This window comes from Lycorma delicatula, chromosome 7 (assembly GCF_047948215.1).
Source record: "Lycorma delicatula isolate Av1 chromosome 7, ASM4794821v1, whole genome shotgun sequence".
NCBI classification, from domain to species: Eukaryota; Metazoa; Arthropoda; class Insecta; order Hemiptera; family Fulgoridae; genus Lycorma; species Lycorma delicatula.
Window position 1 is genome coordinate 30,535,639 of NC_134461.1, and position 19,606 is coordinate 30,555,244.

The 19,606-nt window shown below is 30.0% G+C and overlaps 1 protein-coding gene across 1 annotated transcript in view; it reads right to left on the reverse strand.

Moving 5' to 3' along the window:
• Dark (Death-associated APAF1-related killer) overlaps positions 1-19,606 on the reverse strand; it is a 154,978-nt gene that overhangs the window by 130,296 nt on the left and 5,076 nt on the right. The window contains exon 2 of the mRNA XM_075370225.1: positions 8,730-8,987. Coding sequence (XP_075226340.1) covers positions 8,730-8,987 — 258 coding nt within the window. The remainder of the gene's footprint in view (positions 1-8,729; positions 8,988-19,606) is intronic.

Consider the following 19,606-nt stretch of genomic DNA (forward strand, 5'->3'; position numbering starts at 1 on the left):
TATCCCATAGATATTTATACTCTTCTTTTTCCGAACAGTCAAAATGACAACTGGAATCCATGATTTTACAAATTTGTGGAACGTAAGTGTCTTCACATGAGTTAAAGTCTATCCTTAATGCAAGTCATTTGTTGACTGATGATTATCCTTAAATTAAAAACCACCTATAACACACATAATTCGAGCAGTGATCACTGTAAAACTTCATGAGTCTGTAAATGTTTTCTCCAATTTTTGAGCAAAATTTAATGTTAATTTAATACTAATGAATATAGTCGTCTTGAATACCATGAACAAACTCATGTGAAACACACTTGGAAAAAAGCTATAGTTAAAAGAATAAACCATTCAATGCACTTATGGGCAATGTTATATAATGTGTTTAACAGTTAGAAATATAAATAATACGTGACTTTTAATGTTACTAATAAACACATTTGTTACTTTTAGGGTATCATACCATAATATGGTACTGCTAAGTCAAAATTAAAATATTTATAGATTAAGCATTTGATCAATAAGCTCACTCAAATAAGCAATCGATTCTCCTGGTCTGGATTAACAAATATCCATACCTGTTAAGGGTTATTAAAAAGGAAATACAGCATATTATTTTCCCAGATATTGTTAGAATTTTATTCAGAGCTAAATTCTAACTTTTAACAGGGCTGGGTAACAAAATATTCATCGATTTTGAAATTCATCCTAATTCCTCCCCCCTTTAGAATGATTTAATGGAAACCCTACGATGATTCAAAAAGAACTGCATCAACTGGAGTAAGGTCCTTATTCATAAAAATAATTTTTATAGCCATTCCTACAGCTACATTTTCACAAGTTGAAAAATTTAGTCAAGTAATAAATTTTGAGTAACTAGAAGTTTAGCAAATATTCTCACAAGTACTGCAGGTGAATTGATTTAGTATTTTAGTTTAAATAAACCTCAAGACAGGAAAAATCTAATGGTACAAATAAGTTTGAAATTGTGTGAAAGAATTAGAAATTTCACTTGGGTTTAAGAAAACAAAAAAAAGAAAAACAGAACAATTAGATTTTATGAAGAAATTTTCATTGTGCTTCAAATAATCTATTGTAAAAAATAGTTATAGAAAATTTTAAGGAATCTTACAAAATTAACAACAAAACACAACACAGTGTTATATAATGAGAGAAGATATTCCAGCTAAAATGAATCTAGAAGCAAGTGTGTCCTTTATCTTGAGAGGAAAGAGCCTAAGGATTTCAAAACTTTTCTAAAGAATTTTAAAAACTAGCTAGTAGGACATGAGTTCTGAAGAATGTGATGCTATTTACAAGCTGTGAAGAAAGACAGAATATGAAATTATGTAAAAATGCTGCCTTTTGAATAATTGTTATCTTAGTTATTAATTTTTTATCACAGAAAATGTTAATAAAATAATATGTTAATAAATCATGTGATTTATTAACATTAACATAACAATTAAAAGTAACAAAGTTGCCTTCTTAATTTTTTTTATATTAATACTGTTGGCTAATTCAACAGAAGATGAATCAGGTGTAGGCTGTATAACTAAGGAAATAATTTTGCCTTCCTTCTTATTAACATGTCATTTTATTAGTACCTGCTGCATCATAAACTTGAACACTGCTACACAAATCACCTGTAGATATATTAGATATGTCTATATATCATATATTAGAGGTGTGTATTTAATGCTGAGGTGACTGATTATGGTCTACCAGATTTGTTGATTTTGATTAATGATATTACAGTGTTACAACCCTTGCTGCTTGATGTATGTTTCGATATGATGTTAAACTTAAAATGTAATTGGCATCAGTAAGGATTTTTTTAAATTATTCTGCTATGTGTCAGCCAAGTATATCAAACACATCTTCAATGAATTAGTAGCAACTGGTCAATTTAATTCCATATATCATGGAGGCCTCAAGTCAACTCTTACAATTTTCTGTCTGTAGAGGAATTTTGTTTAATGGATATGAATTTTTGATGTTAAAGATGTTAGGCTGTACAATCCTAACTTATTTTCTTGCTTACTGAAGTCCTGAAAAATAGAAACAATGGTTTGTCTTGAGAACTATTACTTTTTAGTCTAAGGTACCTTTTCTTTTCTTTCTTTTTCCTGTTTAGCCTCCGGTAACTACCGTTTAGATAATACTTCAGAGGATGATATGTATGAGTGTAAATGAAGTGTAGTCTTGTACATTCTCAGTTCGACCAGTTCTGAGATGTGTGGTTAATTGAAACCCAACCACCAAAGAACACCGGTGTCCACGATCTAGTATTCAAATCTGTGTAAAAATAACTAGTCTAAGGTACCTAGCAATCATGAAGAGGAATAATAATTGAAACACCTAACAACATTAGTTGTCTGTACTTAAGCAATTTGTATTAACTACAATGGAACTTCTAACTATTGTTCTTCCAACAGTAGATAAGAATTAATACAGTTTCGATTTAAAGATGAAGGGAGAGCAAGAAAGAATTTCTGATAGTGGTTTTTTACAAAAGTGCTTTAATGGCTGAACTAGGGAATGATGGATAATGCCTACAACATTTCTTAATGAAAATGATGTATTACCACAAAAAACATACTTATATAAACTATTTAAACGGTACAATAGATTTTTTAATGAACATTTATTTAATTAAAGATTTTTGGGTTCCAAGAATGCATTTGGTACCTTAGTAAGTTTAAAGTTTTGAAAAATCTATTCCATAGGCTCCAGATGAATAAAAGAAACCAATTGTACAGCATTGATCTATTTATACTGATATCAGCAGAAGAATTACAGGAGATGAATAGAGAAATACCCAAAATAATGGATTCTTAAAATGATTCAAAAAAGTAATTTCATGTTCTTCGTATTCAGCACAACTTTTGGAAGAATCATATGTGGATGGTTTTTGGGAACAAGAATTGTTCCACAACAAAATGGGGTGGTTTATAATTAATGAAATACACTGTATTTCAAAATGAATATTGGGGTTTTAAAGCTATGTAATATTTATTAAGTTTTATTTACACTGATAAATTATAATGAAATGAAAGAACAACTCTTAACAGTTTTTCCTATAAGTGTTTAATGTTATCACCATTACATATCCAGTAATGTTTACACAGAACATATCCAGCTGATAGGAGAATTTATCCCACACTTTAATCAGTAAGTCTGGAGTAACTGATGCAACAGTTGCTTCAATCCTGTATCTCAAGTTGGTTAGGTCAGCTGGTAACAGTGGCACATACACTTAATCCTTCATAAACCCCGAAAGAGAAAAAAATTACATGGGGTTAGATCAGGTGAATGTGGAGGAAACGGCAAACAAGCCCTATCATCTGGTCCCTGGTGACCAATCCAGCATTATGCCAGTGAGGAGCGATCTTCTCGCCAAATAAAGTTCTGTGGTTTGTATTACAGTTGAGGAAAGAGCCATAATTGTAGCACATCAAGATAGTTCATTCCAGACACGTATTTCCGTGAAAAAGGTAGGTCTGCAAACTTGCTATCAGGATATGACACCAAAACCATTCAGTTTTGGGCAGTCTCATTCACACCACAATATTTCATGAGGATTTTCTCATCTCCAGATATGCACTGATGAGTATTTACTTTTCCATTAAGATAAAATGTTGATTAGTCACTGAATACAACATTAAGAAGGTCTTCACAGTCACAGTGTATCTTTCAATTGCAAAGCTAGCACGCTAATCATAATCATATGCAGGGTTTAGAGCTTATAACAGCTGTTACAAGCTATATGTCCTATATAGCAATATCGATGCAGTTGTAAGCGTTTCCTTAAAATCCTCCGCACAGATGTCACTGGAATTGCTAATTCATGGCTACCTTCCCTAACCGATTTCCTAGGAACAATGCACAAAAGACTCTCTTACATGTGCAACAATGTCTTTGGACACAATCAGTTGTCCTGTAGTTTTCCCTTTACAAATACAGCCCGTGGTTTCAAATTGTTTATACCATCTACAGATGTTATTGTCACTCGAGGGATCAAAATGGAACTTCAAACAGAATGCACATTGAATGGTAATTACAGATTCACACTTTGCAAACTTTACCCAATAGAACACTTTCTGATGCAGGGTTGCCATCTTTGCTACTAGAGCTTTCAAGTGGAAGATACAGGAAACAGTTTGAGCTTGCACACAGCTAAAACTGTTTGAGTTGCTCTTTCATTTCATGTATAATTAATCGTGTATGTGAAACTTGAGAAATATTAAATAGCTTTAAAACCCCAATATTCATTTTGAAACACACAATATTTTGATGTAACAAAATAAATAGTTAACCAATAATTATGACAGACTGTTACGATTAAATTTATTCACTTAATTAAAAAAGACAACAAAAAGATGTAAGTTTTTCAAACATGCCACCGTTGATAAAATACAATTATTATAAATATAATATTAAAACAACTTACCAATATATTATTTGAATTCTTCAAACATTTTTGGCTATTCTGCCATCTTCAGGAGGAACTAATAATTTATAATTAAAATATATATAAAAAAAAAATATAAAATTCACATGATAAAATTAGAGACATAACAATTGATCATCATAAAATAAAAATTTTGTAAATGTTAAAGTCATAAGTTAAATTAAAATAATTACATCAGATTTGTAAGAGTGTCACAACTGTAAGAAACTCTTTGAGGTAACAATTGTGACACTCTTACAAAACAGATGTAATAATTTTAATTTAACTTAAGATTTTAACATTTACAAAATTTGTATCTTATACGATCAACTGTTATGTCTCTAATTTTATCATGTGAATTTCATATTTTTAATTCTAAATTCTTATCAGTTTCTCTTCCTGAAGATGGCAGAATAAATGAAAATGTTTGATGAATTCAAATAATATATTGGTAAGCTGTTTTAATATTATATTTATAATAAAAAGATGTAACTTCATCTTAAATCACATCAGTCAGATTTTTATAATTAAAAATATATAAAAGGGTATATATTACATATATATATATATATATATATATATATATATATATATATATAGAAAAAAAAATAGTTAGTGTGTATTAATTTTTTGTAAATATTAATTCTAAAAATAAATTTATATACATATATGAAGTTTTAAAAAGAAATTAATCCAAACAATAATGTATATAAAAAAAAACATGTGATGCCATTTCAACAGTGACAGTTTAAACTGAAATACACTTTTAGTATTACACTGTAGATATTTATCAATCCTTTAAACTAAATAATCAAAATAAAATAAACTGTCATTTTCCTAATAATTTCTTATCTTCATATAATTTTTTTTTTAAAATGAGTACCATATTATTTTTGTGATAACAGACAGGAAATACATTGAGATCTCACATTTCAATGTATTACTCTATGAAACAATACTGCACTGGCAAAGTTAAATTTAACTAATTTAAAAAATAAAACTGAGTAATTTAATATTGACCAAATGAACTAAATGTTTGTTCTATTATTATGACAAAATTGAACATGCAATTGCGCATATCTACTGAGAAAAATGAAATGAACAAAATGATAGGTGAAAATATACCCAATCCTTGTCAGCATTTTAATTGCATCTATCAGTTTAATAAATTCTTCAATTAATTATTACTCATAGCTTTTTTGTCTAAAAGGTATGATATAACAACCATATATATGATATATTTAAGGTATATAACAATTATATATATGATATATCTAAGGTATATAACAATCATAACCATATGATTGTTATATGCAAGTAAGAAAGTAAGTATTAATAAAAGTGTAAACTCTTTTGTAGCAGCCTCAAGTTGTTTTAATAATGTTTTTCTCAGAGTCTGATTGTAAAAGAACAAAATATTTTTAATTTTTCTTTTAATAATTTCTTTAAATCCAAAATCTTCAATGTTCATGACACTTTCAACTGCTGAATAAGTGGCCTGGAGCATCAAGTTGTTTTTTATATGCATCAGTATGAACATCCTTGAAGATAATCTTACTTAATTTAATTTACTCTTTTGACAAAATTTGAGTTGAATCTTCTGATCACTTGTGTTTTGATATCAAACTCTTAATATAGTAAAATTCATTATGGTCAAATTCATTTTAGGTCAAAAACCCAGTGCACATCCTTGCTGTTAAAGAATTCTACTAAATACATCTGTCTAAACAAGTTGACTAGACAATGAAGGATGTAGTTATTAGGATGGGATTAAGCTTCTAAATTGTGTGCTTTCCATGGTTCTCCCTAGCTTCAACTAAATCACTCCACCAAAACAGTATAACTGAAAGGATGATTACTAAATTACTCAATGCATGCAAATGTAGCTTACCTCCTTTCGGTACCAAAATTCAGCTTACTAGCTATTTGGGAAATTAGAAGAATATTACGGCTCCTGGAATAGACGGAATACTTGTAGAATTACTGCAAGTGCAGGTGAGGAAGTGACTGATAGATTGTACAAACTGGTGTGTAACATTTATGAAAATGGGGAAGTTCCGTCAGACTTCAAAAAGAGTCTTATAATCATGACACCAAATAAAGCAGGAGCAGATAAATGTGAAGAATACAGAACAATTAGCTTAACTAGCCATGCATCAAAAATCTTAACTAGAATTTTGTACAGAAGAATTGAGAGGAGAGTGGAAGAAGTGTTAGGAGAAGACCAATTTGGTTTCAGGAAAAGTATAGAGACAAGGAAGCAATTTTAGTGCCCAGATTAATAGTAAAGGAAGATTAAAGAAAAACAAACCAACAGACTTGGCATTTATAGACCTAGAAAAGGCATTCAATAACATAGACAGGAATAAAATGTTCAACATTTTAAAAAAATTATGGTTCAAATACAGAGATAGAAGAACAATTGCTAACATTTACAGGAACCAAACAGCAACAGTAATAATCGAGTAACATAAGAAACAAGCCGAAATATGAAAGGGAATCTGACAGGGATGTTCCCTATTCCTGTTACTTTTAATCTTTATATAGAACTAGCAGTTAATGATGTTAAAGAACAATTTAGATCCGGAGTAATAGTACAAGGTGAAAAGATAAAGATGCTACGATTTTCGGATGACATAGTAATTCTAGCTGAGAGTAAAAAGGATTTAGAAGGAACAATGAATGTCATGGATGAAGTCCTACGCAAGAACTATCGCATGAAAATAAACAAGAACAAATTGAAAGTAATGAAATGTAGTAGAAATAACAAAGATAGACCACTGAATGTAAAAATAAGAAGAGAAAAGATTATGGAGGTGGAAGAATTTTGTTATTTGGGAAGTAGAATTACTAAATATGGATGAAACAGGATCGATATAAAATGCCAAATAGCACAGGTGAAATGAGCCTTCAGTCAGAAATATAATTTGTTTACATCAAAAATTAATTTAAATGTCAGGAAAAGATTTTTGAAAGTGTATGTTTGGAGTGTCGCTTTATATGGAAGTGAAACTTGGACGATCGGAGTATCTCAGAAGAAAAGATTAGAAGCTTTTGAAATGTTGTGCTATAGGAGAATGTTAAAAATCAGACGGGTGGATAAAGTGACAAATGAAGAGGTATTGCGGCAAATAGATGAAGAAAGAAGCATTTGGAAAAATATAGTTAAAAGAAAAGACAGACTTATAGGCCACATACTAAGGCATCCTGGAATAGTCGCTTTAATATTGGAAGGACAGGTAGAAGGGAAAAATTTTGTAGGCAGGCCACGTTTGGAATATGTAAAACAAGTTGTTAGGGATGTAGGATGTAGGGATATACTGAAATGAAACGACTAGCACTAGATAGGGAATCTTGGAGAGCTGTATCAAACCAGTCAAATGACTGAAGACAAAAAAAAAATGATTACAATAAAAACATACTTTGAATCATTATAATTATATGTCTGTAAATAACAGATCAATCAGCCATATATACTACAAAAAATAAATTGATATCCCAATATTATTTCATATATATATATATATATATATACTCATACACATGTGTGTAAGAAAGAATGAGCAATAGTTAAATAACAAGTCATTGTTAACTTTTTGATATGCAAATTCATTTTCAAAATAGAATTGAATCATATTATTCAATATTTTTTGCTTCTGATAACACAACTTTAAATTTTACTAAACTTCTTTACTGTCATGTTTTCAATTACTGTTTCATACTCCTGAGTTAGATATTTTTATGATTATTACAAGCTAAACAATTAAAAAAATATTTTCCAACTTTATCCAATACATTACGGACATTTCAGTCACCACTATTACTTTGTATGATTTCATATCTCCTTTGGAATCAGATATAATAGATATGAGATTTCTTTTAAGTCTAAAGAGATTCAATTTCATTGTTTGTGTAATTGCACACAATGGTAATCTATATTTATATAATAAATGCATAACAGTAGGGCTGAACCTAATGATTTACTGTGGTAAAATTACTCAACATAAAATTGTAAGTATTATCAACCATAGAGTAACTCTGAAACTACTTTACATCAGTTGGCAAAACTTCCTGGCCAATCATTTGAACAACAAATGCATTTAAAGACATATTATAATTTGTTGGATAGAAAATGAAAATCTACTTGATTATAGGGTTTCTTTGCGATTGGCAGCAAATGATATAACTCTGATAATGCCATTAAAAAGTAAAGGGTACAAATATTCTACACAAACAAAATGACTAATACTACTTAAAAAATATGATAAATTTTACAAACCAAATCATTTCTATCTACTTTCTGCTTAAGTAAGTAGCTATTTGGCACAGAACCAGAAGATAAAATTGATTTTACGTCCATTTCCCTATCTATATCTTCAAGTGGAATAGAAAGATTTTTTGTTATTGTTAATCTTAAACGATTTGCCAGCCACCAATAATCTTTTTCTAAAATATTTATAAATTTTAAATGTTTAGATTTGTCATATGATTTTGATAATACATAATTCAAACATTTCTTATTTTTTTCAATTCTATCCTGAAACAAAAAAAAAAAAAAATCTTAGATAGGTCACACAGAAAATTATTTATTTACTAGTTTTACAAATACATACTTAAAATAATAATATTATATGCTTGAGATAAATATATCATGCAATTATGAGCTGCACTTTTTTTCCTAAGTTATCAGTATATAACAAAAGTACTGTGTTTAGGCCTGGGTGTACATATCTGTAATAAGTACGTGAAAAACATTTTGCAAACAAAATACTCTTACAATTTTATAAATAAATAATTCTACCAAACAGAAAAAATATGTATTTTTTTTGTTGACAGAATTGGTACGTAATTAGTCACTTTACACTATTTGTTCCAATCATTATAATGGCAGTGACAAGTGTAAAGCATCTAGCGTACATTTGACAATAGATACATGTTACACATATAAACCATTTGGCAACAATAAAATGATTGGCTGGTTCATAATTAGCTTGGAGATAACTTTCTCTGAGATTAGTGATATTCATACAGCCTACCCCAGTAGTGAATGAAGTGAAGATTTCACTTGTCATCTTTGACAAATGAATTGTGACAGATGCCTGATATCAGTTGGTAAGCCTGGCATGGAATAATTTTTATTTTGAGAATTATTGTGACAGCTTTGAGATTGCAACTAGTCTCTTATCAAGCTCCCTACAACTTTATTGGTTACGATACCTTATGTATGAATACATGATAATTTTAGTTCTTTTCTAATCCATTCCATAGTGTCTTAGTTTTATTTTCAGAAGTTAACTTTTAAGTTGCTTGGCAGTTTACTTCACCTTCACAGTTGTGACATTACCTTCACATTATATCCTTTTTAACTCTTTTCCTAACTTTTAATCAATATTAAACTTATTTCTAGTAATGCTTACAATATTCTCATATTCCACAAAACATATCCATTTTAATAAAAGGAAACTTATCATTCAGTTGTCCATTTTAGTTTTTCATAAATTACTAAACTTTTTAGATGGGTACAGTTATGGAGAAACAACTATACATCTCAACAGGGGGTTCAGATGAATAGGGAGAGCCTCCCTGAAGAAGAACACCCGTCTTGTGACATGTCTGGTTGCCACACCACCCCCTCAGTTCATAACCATTAGTGGCTTAATCGCAGGACATCTTGCCCTCAAACTAATCACATTCCCCGGTCATCAGTCAGCCTTGATGAGATGCCACTGATGCAAATGCCTTGAAAGACACTCACATCAGTAAATTCTGCCCTAGACAAAATTTGCCTTCTTAGAAGAAATCAGACGCCTAGATCTACCATGTAGCCCTCAGGAACTGCTAAAACTAACTGCCTATCCGTGGAAGATCAAAGACTCCACACGCCTAACTCTATTACCATTCTATCACCACCTAAAAACGTATATACCCATTTTACAATACAACTGACTCAATAATTCATGCCACAGCATAGAAACAATTATACAATATCAATTATCATCATATAAATGGTAGTTATAGTAGCAATTAAAGCAAAAAATATTTGGATAGAATGAAAGCAAAAAATTTTGTAGCCATAAAACTTGCAGGAGAATCGGCTGATGGTTTCCCTAATCTACCAAAATATTTATCAAATTTTGATTAGTTGGTTTTGGTTTCCCACTCCTCATATATATACCACATAAGCCCCTGCCATTGCACAAGATCTGCAGGCTAATTTTAGATTAATGAGAAAGAAAAAACTAGAATATATACTCATTTAAATCCTGATACTTCAATAAAAGGTATCAGTAAAAAATAAACAACACTCAATTTCACAGATTTATTTATTAACGTTAATATAAATGTATAAATAACTATATTTACAGTTGCTATGCTTTCTAGTTAGTCACCTTCTTCTTCACTTTTGTATGCGTTTTCGGAACCAAAATTAGTCTTCAGCCTCTTTGTTCTCCCAGAGGATATCATCTTCCAACCCATCCATATTATATGAAAATGAACATTTTTTTAAAGCTTTTAATCACTAGCTCAGAAAATAAATTTTACCATGCACTCAATTTCCATTTACAGACCAAGTAGAAAGGTGGTCTTTTAATTTGTCCAGTGAGTGTAAATGACTGATCATTATCTGCCATCCATGAAGAATAAAGTTCTTTCAAACTGTCTTTAAAAGGCTTAGTATACATACATCTAAAGGTTGGAGGAGAAAAGTTAATCCTCCTGGAATAATTACTAATTACTAATTCAGAATTATTTTTTGATAATGAATTTTTCACATTTTCAGTTAAATGTTCCTGAAAGCTATCAGGTACGATCCATCCATCCATCCATCCATTTTCATCACACTGAAGAATTTTGCCCTTTGGGAAAATTTTCTTTGGGCGAAGTCTTTTGCTTGAAAAGAGCAAAAGGTGAAAGTTTTGTGCTCTCTGCTAAAATGGCAAGTGTAACTGTATACCTTTGTTTTTCACAACCATCAGTTCGAATAGGAACACTTCTTTCACCAAACTTATAGTTTGAATAACTACATCTCAAATAGACGGGTCACTGATTTTATATTTTTTACCAGCTGCTTGGTTATTAATAATTTCAGCTTCTGACATAACTTAATTTTCAGCTACAGCAAGTGAACAAAATTTTTGTTTGAGAACATAACTTTTAATCAGATATTTTTTAAATAAAGAGGAGGAATATGATCAGGATAACGATCTTGGATCCCAGGAATTACAGTCTGGGTTAATTTCACCGAAGGCACAGAAATCATTTGCCAGCCCATACTTGCTAATGAAGCGTTTTTGAATTTTTATTTGTATGAACTTTCTTCTTTATTTCACTAGTAGAACATGTCCTGAAAGTTTGTTACATTCTTCATGTCACCCTATACAAGGGTGTACTTAAACTGGTGGGCTGGCTATACATTTTCAAATTCTATGGGCCAAAATGAACAAAAATTTCCTATGAAAAATCCTGATTGCCCTTTCATTATCATTTTGTATTTATAAATGATTTATAACTCAGGATCACAATTATATTTGGTACACTCGTTAAATTAATCTTGTCTAATAAATAAAAAATTACAATGTTAAAAGTTTACAAATTCCAATATGGCAACCATGTCAATTCTTCAATCCTTTATACCTCAGTAATCCTCAATTTTATTATATTACATTTGTAAAGATGTTAAGCATTTTATTGTGAATGACACCTTAGTTTTGAAAATCAGTTTTAAGTAATTAACCCACTTATGGGAGAATATTTATAACATAATTTTCTGCCAGATTTCATCTCTATTAAATCAGGTACTATTTGTCAATAGTAATTTTTTAATTCTGCATGTCAAAATGAATAGTTTTATGAAAGAATCTTGACCTCCCCTGCATTAATTGATATTAATTTCTTTACTAATAATTTGTATTTCTTATTAATATTATTGTTAATACGATTATTTCTTAACTTATTAACTAGTTTAAAAATATGTAATTTTTTTAAAGATAGAAGTAAAAAAGAAAAATAATTGATTACTTGATATAAACCAACAATTTTATTTAAAAAAAAAAAAATTAAGATCATTTTAAGATATTTAACTTTTGATTTTTTAAATAGCAGTAATTTGAAGTTGAAGGTTCTGAGGTTCAAATTCTAGTAAAAGTTTGTTGCTTTACAGATCTGAATACTACAATGGATACCAGCGTATTTTAGTGGTTGGGGTTTAATTAACCACACATCTCAGGAATGGTCAGCCTGAGTCTGTACAAGACTAGACCTCATTTACATGTCACACACATCATCCTCATCTCATTGACTGCAAGGTACACATTAGGAAAAATAAAATAAATAAATAACAGTAATTACTGATTGTTTTAAAAGTCAATCAAAGGGCATTTTCAAAGCGACCACCACCAGAAATTACACACATCTCTACTCTTCTGAAGAAAAAAAATTAAAAAATACATTTGATAGAACGAATGTATCTACAGTATAAGAAATATTTCATAATTGATGTAGCCATGTATAAAACACTAACTTTACATGTGTTGAACAAATATGAATGATACATCCACATAATCGTTAAATTGTAAAATAGAATAATTAACATAATTCCTTTCAAAAACAAGAATCATACTCAACTTAAAACTTATTTTTCAGTTATATAATAACTAATTAAAATGAAAATATTATGTAAAATAAATAAATACTTAAACATTTAAGTTCTCTTGTCTAAATTGAATTTTTATACGATTTAAAAATTATAATAATTTAAATGTAAAGGGTAATTATTCATGCATAGAAATAGAACCTATATCTCACAACTAAAAAAATAAATACTCATAAACAATGTTCATTAATAAAAATTATCTAACTGGATAAATACCCTAACTCTATACATAACTCTGTTTTTATTCTATTAATATGTAATAACCTATCACATTTAACCTAACTTTATATTAAATTAATCTCTGGTCGGGCATTTCAAACAAACTGGTTAATATTGCAACATAGGACACATACAGTCAGTCGCCATTTTATTACGTATAGCTTGAATAGTACGTGGTGAGATACTCTATGGAGTAGGTGAAATATGGAGCAATTGTTGTAGTTATCGCCAGCTGCGAGGTACATTCTCATTGTGTTTTTGCAAGCATAAGGAACAGCTGCAGCAGAAATCCACCATCAGCTGTACATAGTTTACAGTAATAATGGGAATGAGTGATAGTTTTGTGAGAATAATACAGGAAATTCAGAAGGGCAAACCTTTCATGACAAGGAAGAAGAGGGTCAAATTCTATTGCGAGTGGTGAATTTGTTGAGAAAATTGAACATGCCGTTTGTTACAAAGGCCTTTTCACAATTACTGAACTTAATAAAAATTTTCCTCAAATTTCAAAGTCCAGTTTTTACAGAATTGTTACATGCAAATTGGGCCGTAAGTACTGTATACACATGCCCACAAAACAAAGAGAACGGGAGTGGCATTGACTTTTGTTCAGCAATACCAGAATAAAGGAAGTAAATTTCTTAACAGTATTGTTTTCTGGGGGGCGAGACATGGATTCGAATCATTGATATTGAAACACAAGAACAGTCCCAAGCACTGGATACATACAAAATCACCAAATAGGCCCAAAATTTCAAACCAATTTGAACATAAAAATAATAGCTACCGTGTTTTGGGACCGTAAAGGAATTCTGTTGGCAGAATGACTTTATGAAGTTGGGTACAATAACTTCAGATGCTTATTGTGAAATGTCGACAGAGCTTTGAAGTGACAGAATAAACGGCAAAGGGATTTTTTTTTGTTGTAAAACAATTCATAACCTCACACCACTGCTAACAGATTTTTTACCATACCCTTAAAGCACTTATTTGCCACAGTCTCATTTTCATTTATTCACACAATTGAAGAATTGCCTGAGTTAACATTTTAGAAATAATGATCAAACTAATGGATGAGTACGTTTGCAGCACTGTTCTTTGAAGAGGGAATAGGCAAGTTTTTTGTCATGATATAAGTGCTTGAATTTGGACGAAGGCTAAATCAAGAAGCAAGAGAAGTATGTATAACTTTTGTATATTTTTTTTTTGTTTTTTTGCTTAATTCTATTACTCAACAAGAGTAATTTATTATTAGCCTTCGTATAATATAGCCCACCAGGCTGGTCTAGTGGTTAACTTGTCATTGCAAATCAGCTGATTTCATAGTCGAGAGTTCTACAGTTCAAATCCCAGTAAAGGCAATTACTTTTATACTGATTTGAATACTAGATCGTGGTTACTGGGGTTCTTTGGTGGTTTATTTTCAATTAATCACACATCTCGGGAATGGTAGACCTCAGACTAAACAAGACTACACTTCATTTATATTCATACAAATCATCCTCAGAAGTAATACCTAATGGTGGTTCCCGGCTAAATAGAAAACAGAAAGAGGCTTTGTATAATCTAAATTTTCTTTTTGACGATACAAATAAAAAATAAAAGTATAAGTGCATAAAAGAATTATCAGGAGGGGTTTATAAATTTACACAAACATTCAGGTTATCATCTCTGGTAAATTAAAAATAATAATCATAATAATATATATAAAGCCAGTGGAAAGAACATCACCTGCTTCTAAAGATGATTGCTAGCAATAGTAACTTAAAATATTTTTAAGTTAATTAAATATGTTATATAATTAAAATTTGTTTTAGCGTGCAATTTAAAAATTTAAAGTTTTAGGCACTTTCATGATAATTCTGGATTTATATTTTGTTAGTATGGTTTTATTTTACGATATACATGAAACAATAAAATAATTTGTGTGTTTTCGTAAAAACACACTGTTAGGGTAATAGTCCCCTTATTTATATGCTAGTAAACTTTTACAAATTTTTTTTTTTTTATCTGATTATATAAATCTTTTTTTCATGAGTATGCAGCATATAAGATATACAAATAACTTTTTCCAGCTTTTTTCTCATTTTAATCTGCTTACTTTTGACTTTTTGCCACGTTTTCATAGGTACCATAACTGTGCAATTTATTTCTCTTTACATAATTATTACGTTTAAAATTCCCACTGGGCTTCTGCTGCAAATGTAGCTAAGTTTTATTATGATTTACAAAAAGCTTATTTTAGAACTTGTTGATATCATTATTTCTGAGGCCAATAAACTCCTGCATATTGGCCTACTGTTCACTTTTCTGACTGGGTGACTAAACAATATCATAAGTAATTTTCACAAAATTAATAGTTTGTCTTTGAAAGATATATCTTATGAACCACTTGATATATAAAATATTAGTTTATAAAATTGATGAGTAAAAACAAAATTTTCAAACTGATAGAACTTGAAATCTTTACTTCAGATCACAATTAACATTTCTATTAATTTTAAATCTAACACTTCCAGCCTAAATACAAATTCAATATTATTAATCAATAAATTTTGGTAAAGGTATTCTTATTCATAATAAAATTTAAAATTAATTTCTACTCGCTCACTTTAGTATCATGGGTATTCATCAATTTTATTCAACAAATTTTCAAAAATTTTATTGCATTACAGTTTTTGATTTTGATGATATTTGGTATATGATAATTACCCACCTTGTGGTGGCCAAAAAACTATTTTTTATATTTAAAAAAACTTTTTTCTTAAGTAATAATTTTCTTACTTGCCAACAGGTAAAAACAACCATTTTCGTCACTATTTCTATGAGCTGTAGCATTCTTATTTTACATCGTACAGAGGGTCAAAAAGCGCTATTTGCAAAGAGTAATGATGAAACTTCATCATAGTGTACTAAAAATTCATTTTGTTTCATAAACAAATCTTGTAATGTTTGCTGAAATTATGTTTACAAATTGTTTTTTTTTTTTTTTTTTTTTTTTAAATTTTGGGTCCAAAATAAATAATGAAGGGTTCACGGTAACAGGCCTGTTACCCTCCAACTCTTAGGAACTAGTAGTACTGATAAAAAAAAAAACATTGGACTGTTACCGATTGTCCTTGATTAAACAAAAATGGCCGCCAAATCGTAAGATTTTTAAATGTTTCGTGTTTGGGGCCCGAAAATCACATGTGGGATAGACGGCAAAACTCTGAAATATTTACAGTAGTAGGTACTTTTTATGTATTTTAAAACCATCTAAAATTTATTTTATTACTTAAAGGGGTTGACGCGTAATGAAGCCATCAAAACCGCTAAAAACACAGTTTCTTCTAACCGTGAGCAATGTTTTCAGAAAATTCACAGCATGTATTTTTTCAAATAATGCAAGCCTACTATACAAAATATTATGATATGTCTACAATGAGATATGTTATAGACAGTTTTATACTTAAAGTATGTAAACACAAACTAATGTTTAAACGCGAAAGTGCGTAAACATATATGCATGGTCATGAATGCGTAATCCTGAAAGTAAACATTGTAGAAGGCTCATTTACTGTTTTTATTTCAATGGGATATGTTATATTGGTGCTAGTGTATGTTACTGTAGGTAATGTACACTTGTTTTTAAGTAATTTAAATTTTAAAAGTAAAATAAAATATTTTACTTATTTAAATTTTATAAGTAATTTTATTAGCAGTGAACTTAGTTTTTACGTGATATCTTTTATTTTAATTTTATTAATTAGAGAAACTGGGATAAGACAAAAGTGAGTTGGCAATTGGTACTTTTATATTACTAATACTAATAACAACAAATATCTATACATTTCGTAAAACCGAATATTTAGGTAAATATTTTCATATTAATTGGAAAAGCTGCTCTGACCAACTTGGCTGTCACACTAAAACGGTTAAGAAATCTTTTCTAGAAATATCTTTGACACTTTCAACAAACAATCCAAATTTAAAGTTAATTCAAGGCAGAGCACTGTGTACGAAATGCTTAAACAAAATACAAACACCACAAGATGATACAGAAAGTGAAAATTGCTGTAAAAATTTCAGCAGATATTTAGTATACACTAAATATCATTAAAAATAGTGATGCACTGATTATTTGTTGAATTAAATTGAAATACCCCTATGTTGAAACGGATTCAGTCAGTTCTTTTTCCTGTTACAAAAAAGTAATTTATTTATTGCTGCATTATCAAATTCAGTTAGTAACCTAAATTTACAATTTAAAATAAATAAAATATAAATTCAAAAGATCTTTTTTAAGTATTTTATGTTTTAATGGTTCACTTGTATACAATGTTTTAAACTATACTCTTTGATATGCTATTTTAGTTTTAATTTATTAGAGCATAATTTAAAGAATAATGAAAATTAAGCAAAAATTGTACTCTATTTCCTTAACTTTATTTATAGAGTATATAAAAATTATTATTTAAGTATAGGCTGGGACAGAGAAATTTCCTTATTTTGAGAGAGCATTGTGAAAATAGGGGAAATCATAAAAAGTGGAGATGGGGTTGGCAAACGCAGTAGTTGCAGAAGTTTCTGTCTAATACTCCTCGTAGAAAATATGAGGTGGGCAAAAGGGGGAGCGTGGGTTTCAGTCAAAGTAGATTTTTTTAATAACTGTTGCTACTTGGTGATGCAGCGTGCATTCTGTACTCGCTTCGAAATTCAGTCCAGAGGTCTGGTTCCTGGTCATTAATTGATTGTTTTGTGGGTAGAGAGCTTCACATCAACCAGAATGTGGTGAAAAAACTCAAGGATGATGATGATGGACTGTTACAATGCCAGAAAGTATGGAGGCAGTTCAACAGTCGATTTTGTGATTTCAAAGACACTCCGCTTGCAAACATGCAGTCACCCAAGGAATATCCAATTGTTCAATGCGTCAAATTTTTCATTACTTCATTTCCACCCCTACAAGATTGTTGTGCAAGAATTGTCACATGATTTCCAGAACCAAATAATGGTGTACAAAACTTAATTGAAAACTTAACCTCTTCATGGACTTGTTTTCTTTAGAGAAGCACAGTTTTACCTACAGATGTGAAAACAAGCAGAATATACTAGAGTGGTAACAACCTTAGGGAGCGCCATGAGAGGCCACTTTAGGGATAAGGTGACAGTATGGTGAGCATTGTTGGAATTACTGAAGTTTATTTTTTTGAGAAAGACAATCAAGCAGTAATTGTCAATTCACAGCAATATGAGGGCATGGTTCAAAAATTTCTCGAACTAGCTTTTGAAGAAATGCATCTAGGAAATGTGTGGTTCCAACAGAGTAGTGCCACAGTCCAATACCTAGAGTTTTGATGACAATGTTCCCTGGACGGCTCATCTCGATTTGAGGTGACAGCGTGGGTGGCACACTCACAGTATCTAATGCCCTGTGATTTGTTTTACGGGGCTCAAGGCAGACGTTTTTAAACATCACCCCACAAAACCTGTTTCGGCTGAAGAATGTTATTAGACAGGAAATATCCCAAATTCCAGTACACATGTTAGAACGTGTAGAGGGGAACTTCAGAAATTGGTTGCATCAGATTTATTGTTGTCACAGATTCAGCATCAAATTTATTATATTTGTTTGTTATTGTTGTCACAGAACGGTGGCCACCATCTTAAAGATATTTTGTTTAAAATTATTTTCTTTAATTATAAAAAAATAAATTTTGTCTATCAACAATACTTTTTCTTTTCTTCGCATTCAGAGAACAAGAAATCTCAGTGCCCCACCTGTATATTGGAGAATGTTGTTTTATTTACTGTTTAAGTATGTTATGAAAGTATTTTAAACAAAACTGTCACCTTCATTTTCGGCACTGATAATTTATTTTTTAACACTGACCTGCATATTTAATAACAAAATAATGTACTTGCATAATTTTTACTTAAAAATGGGTTGGAAAAAAGAATGTGAGGCAAAGAAGAAATTCCATTGAAATTTAATCAGCTATAGAGGTAGTAGTGTAATCCCTGCACAGTCATTCCAATGTTATGTGAAAGGGCTATGCTCTTTCATAACAAATAGCAAAAGGTTCCACTCATTTAATAGAATCCTTTACAACTGTTTTTTCATTTCATTGTAATAAAACCTTCATATATAATATAAAGTTCAATGAAAAAAAGATTTTCTACTATTACCAAACCAGATACAGCAATTATTTTTAAATGACCAAGTCATCATAGCAAACAATTACAAGTTAAGTGCCAGATAATACTGTTTTAAACTAATTTATTATTGAAGTTAACTACTA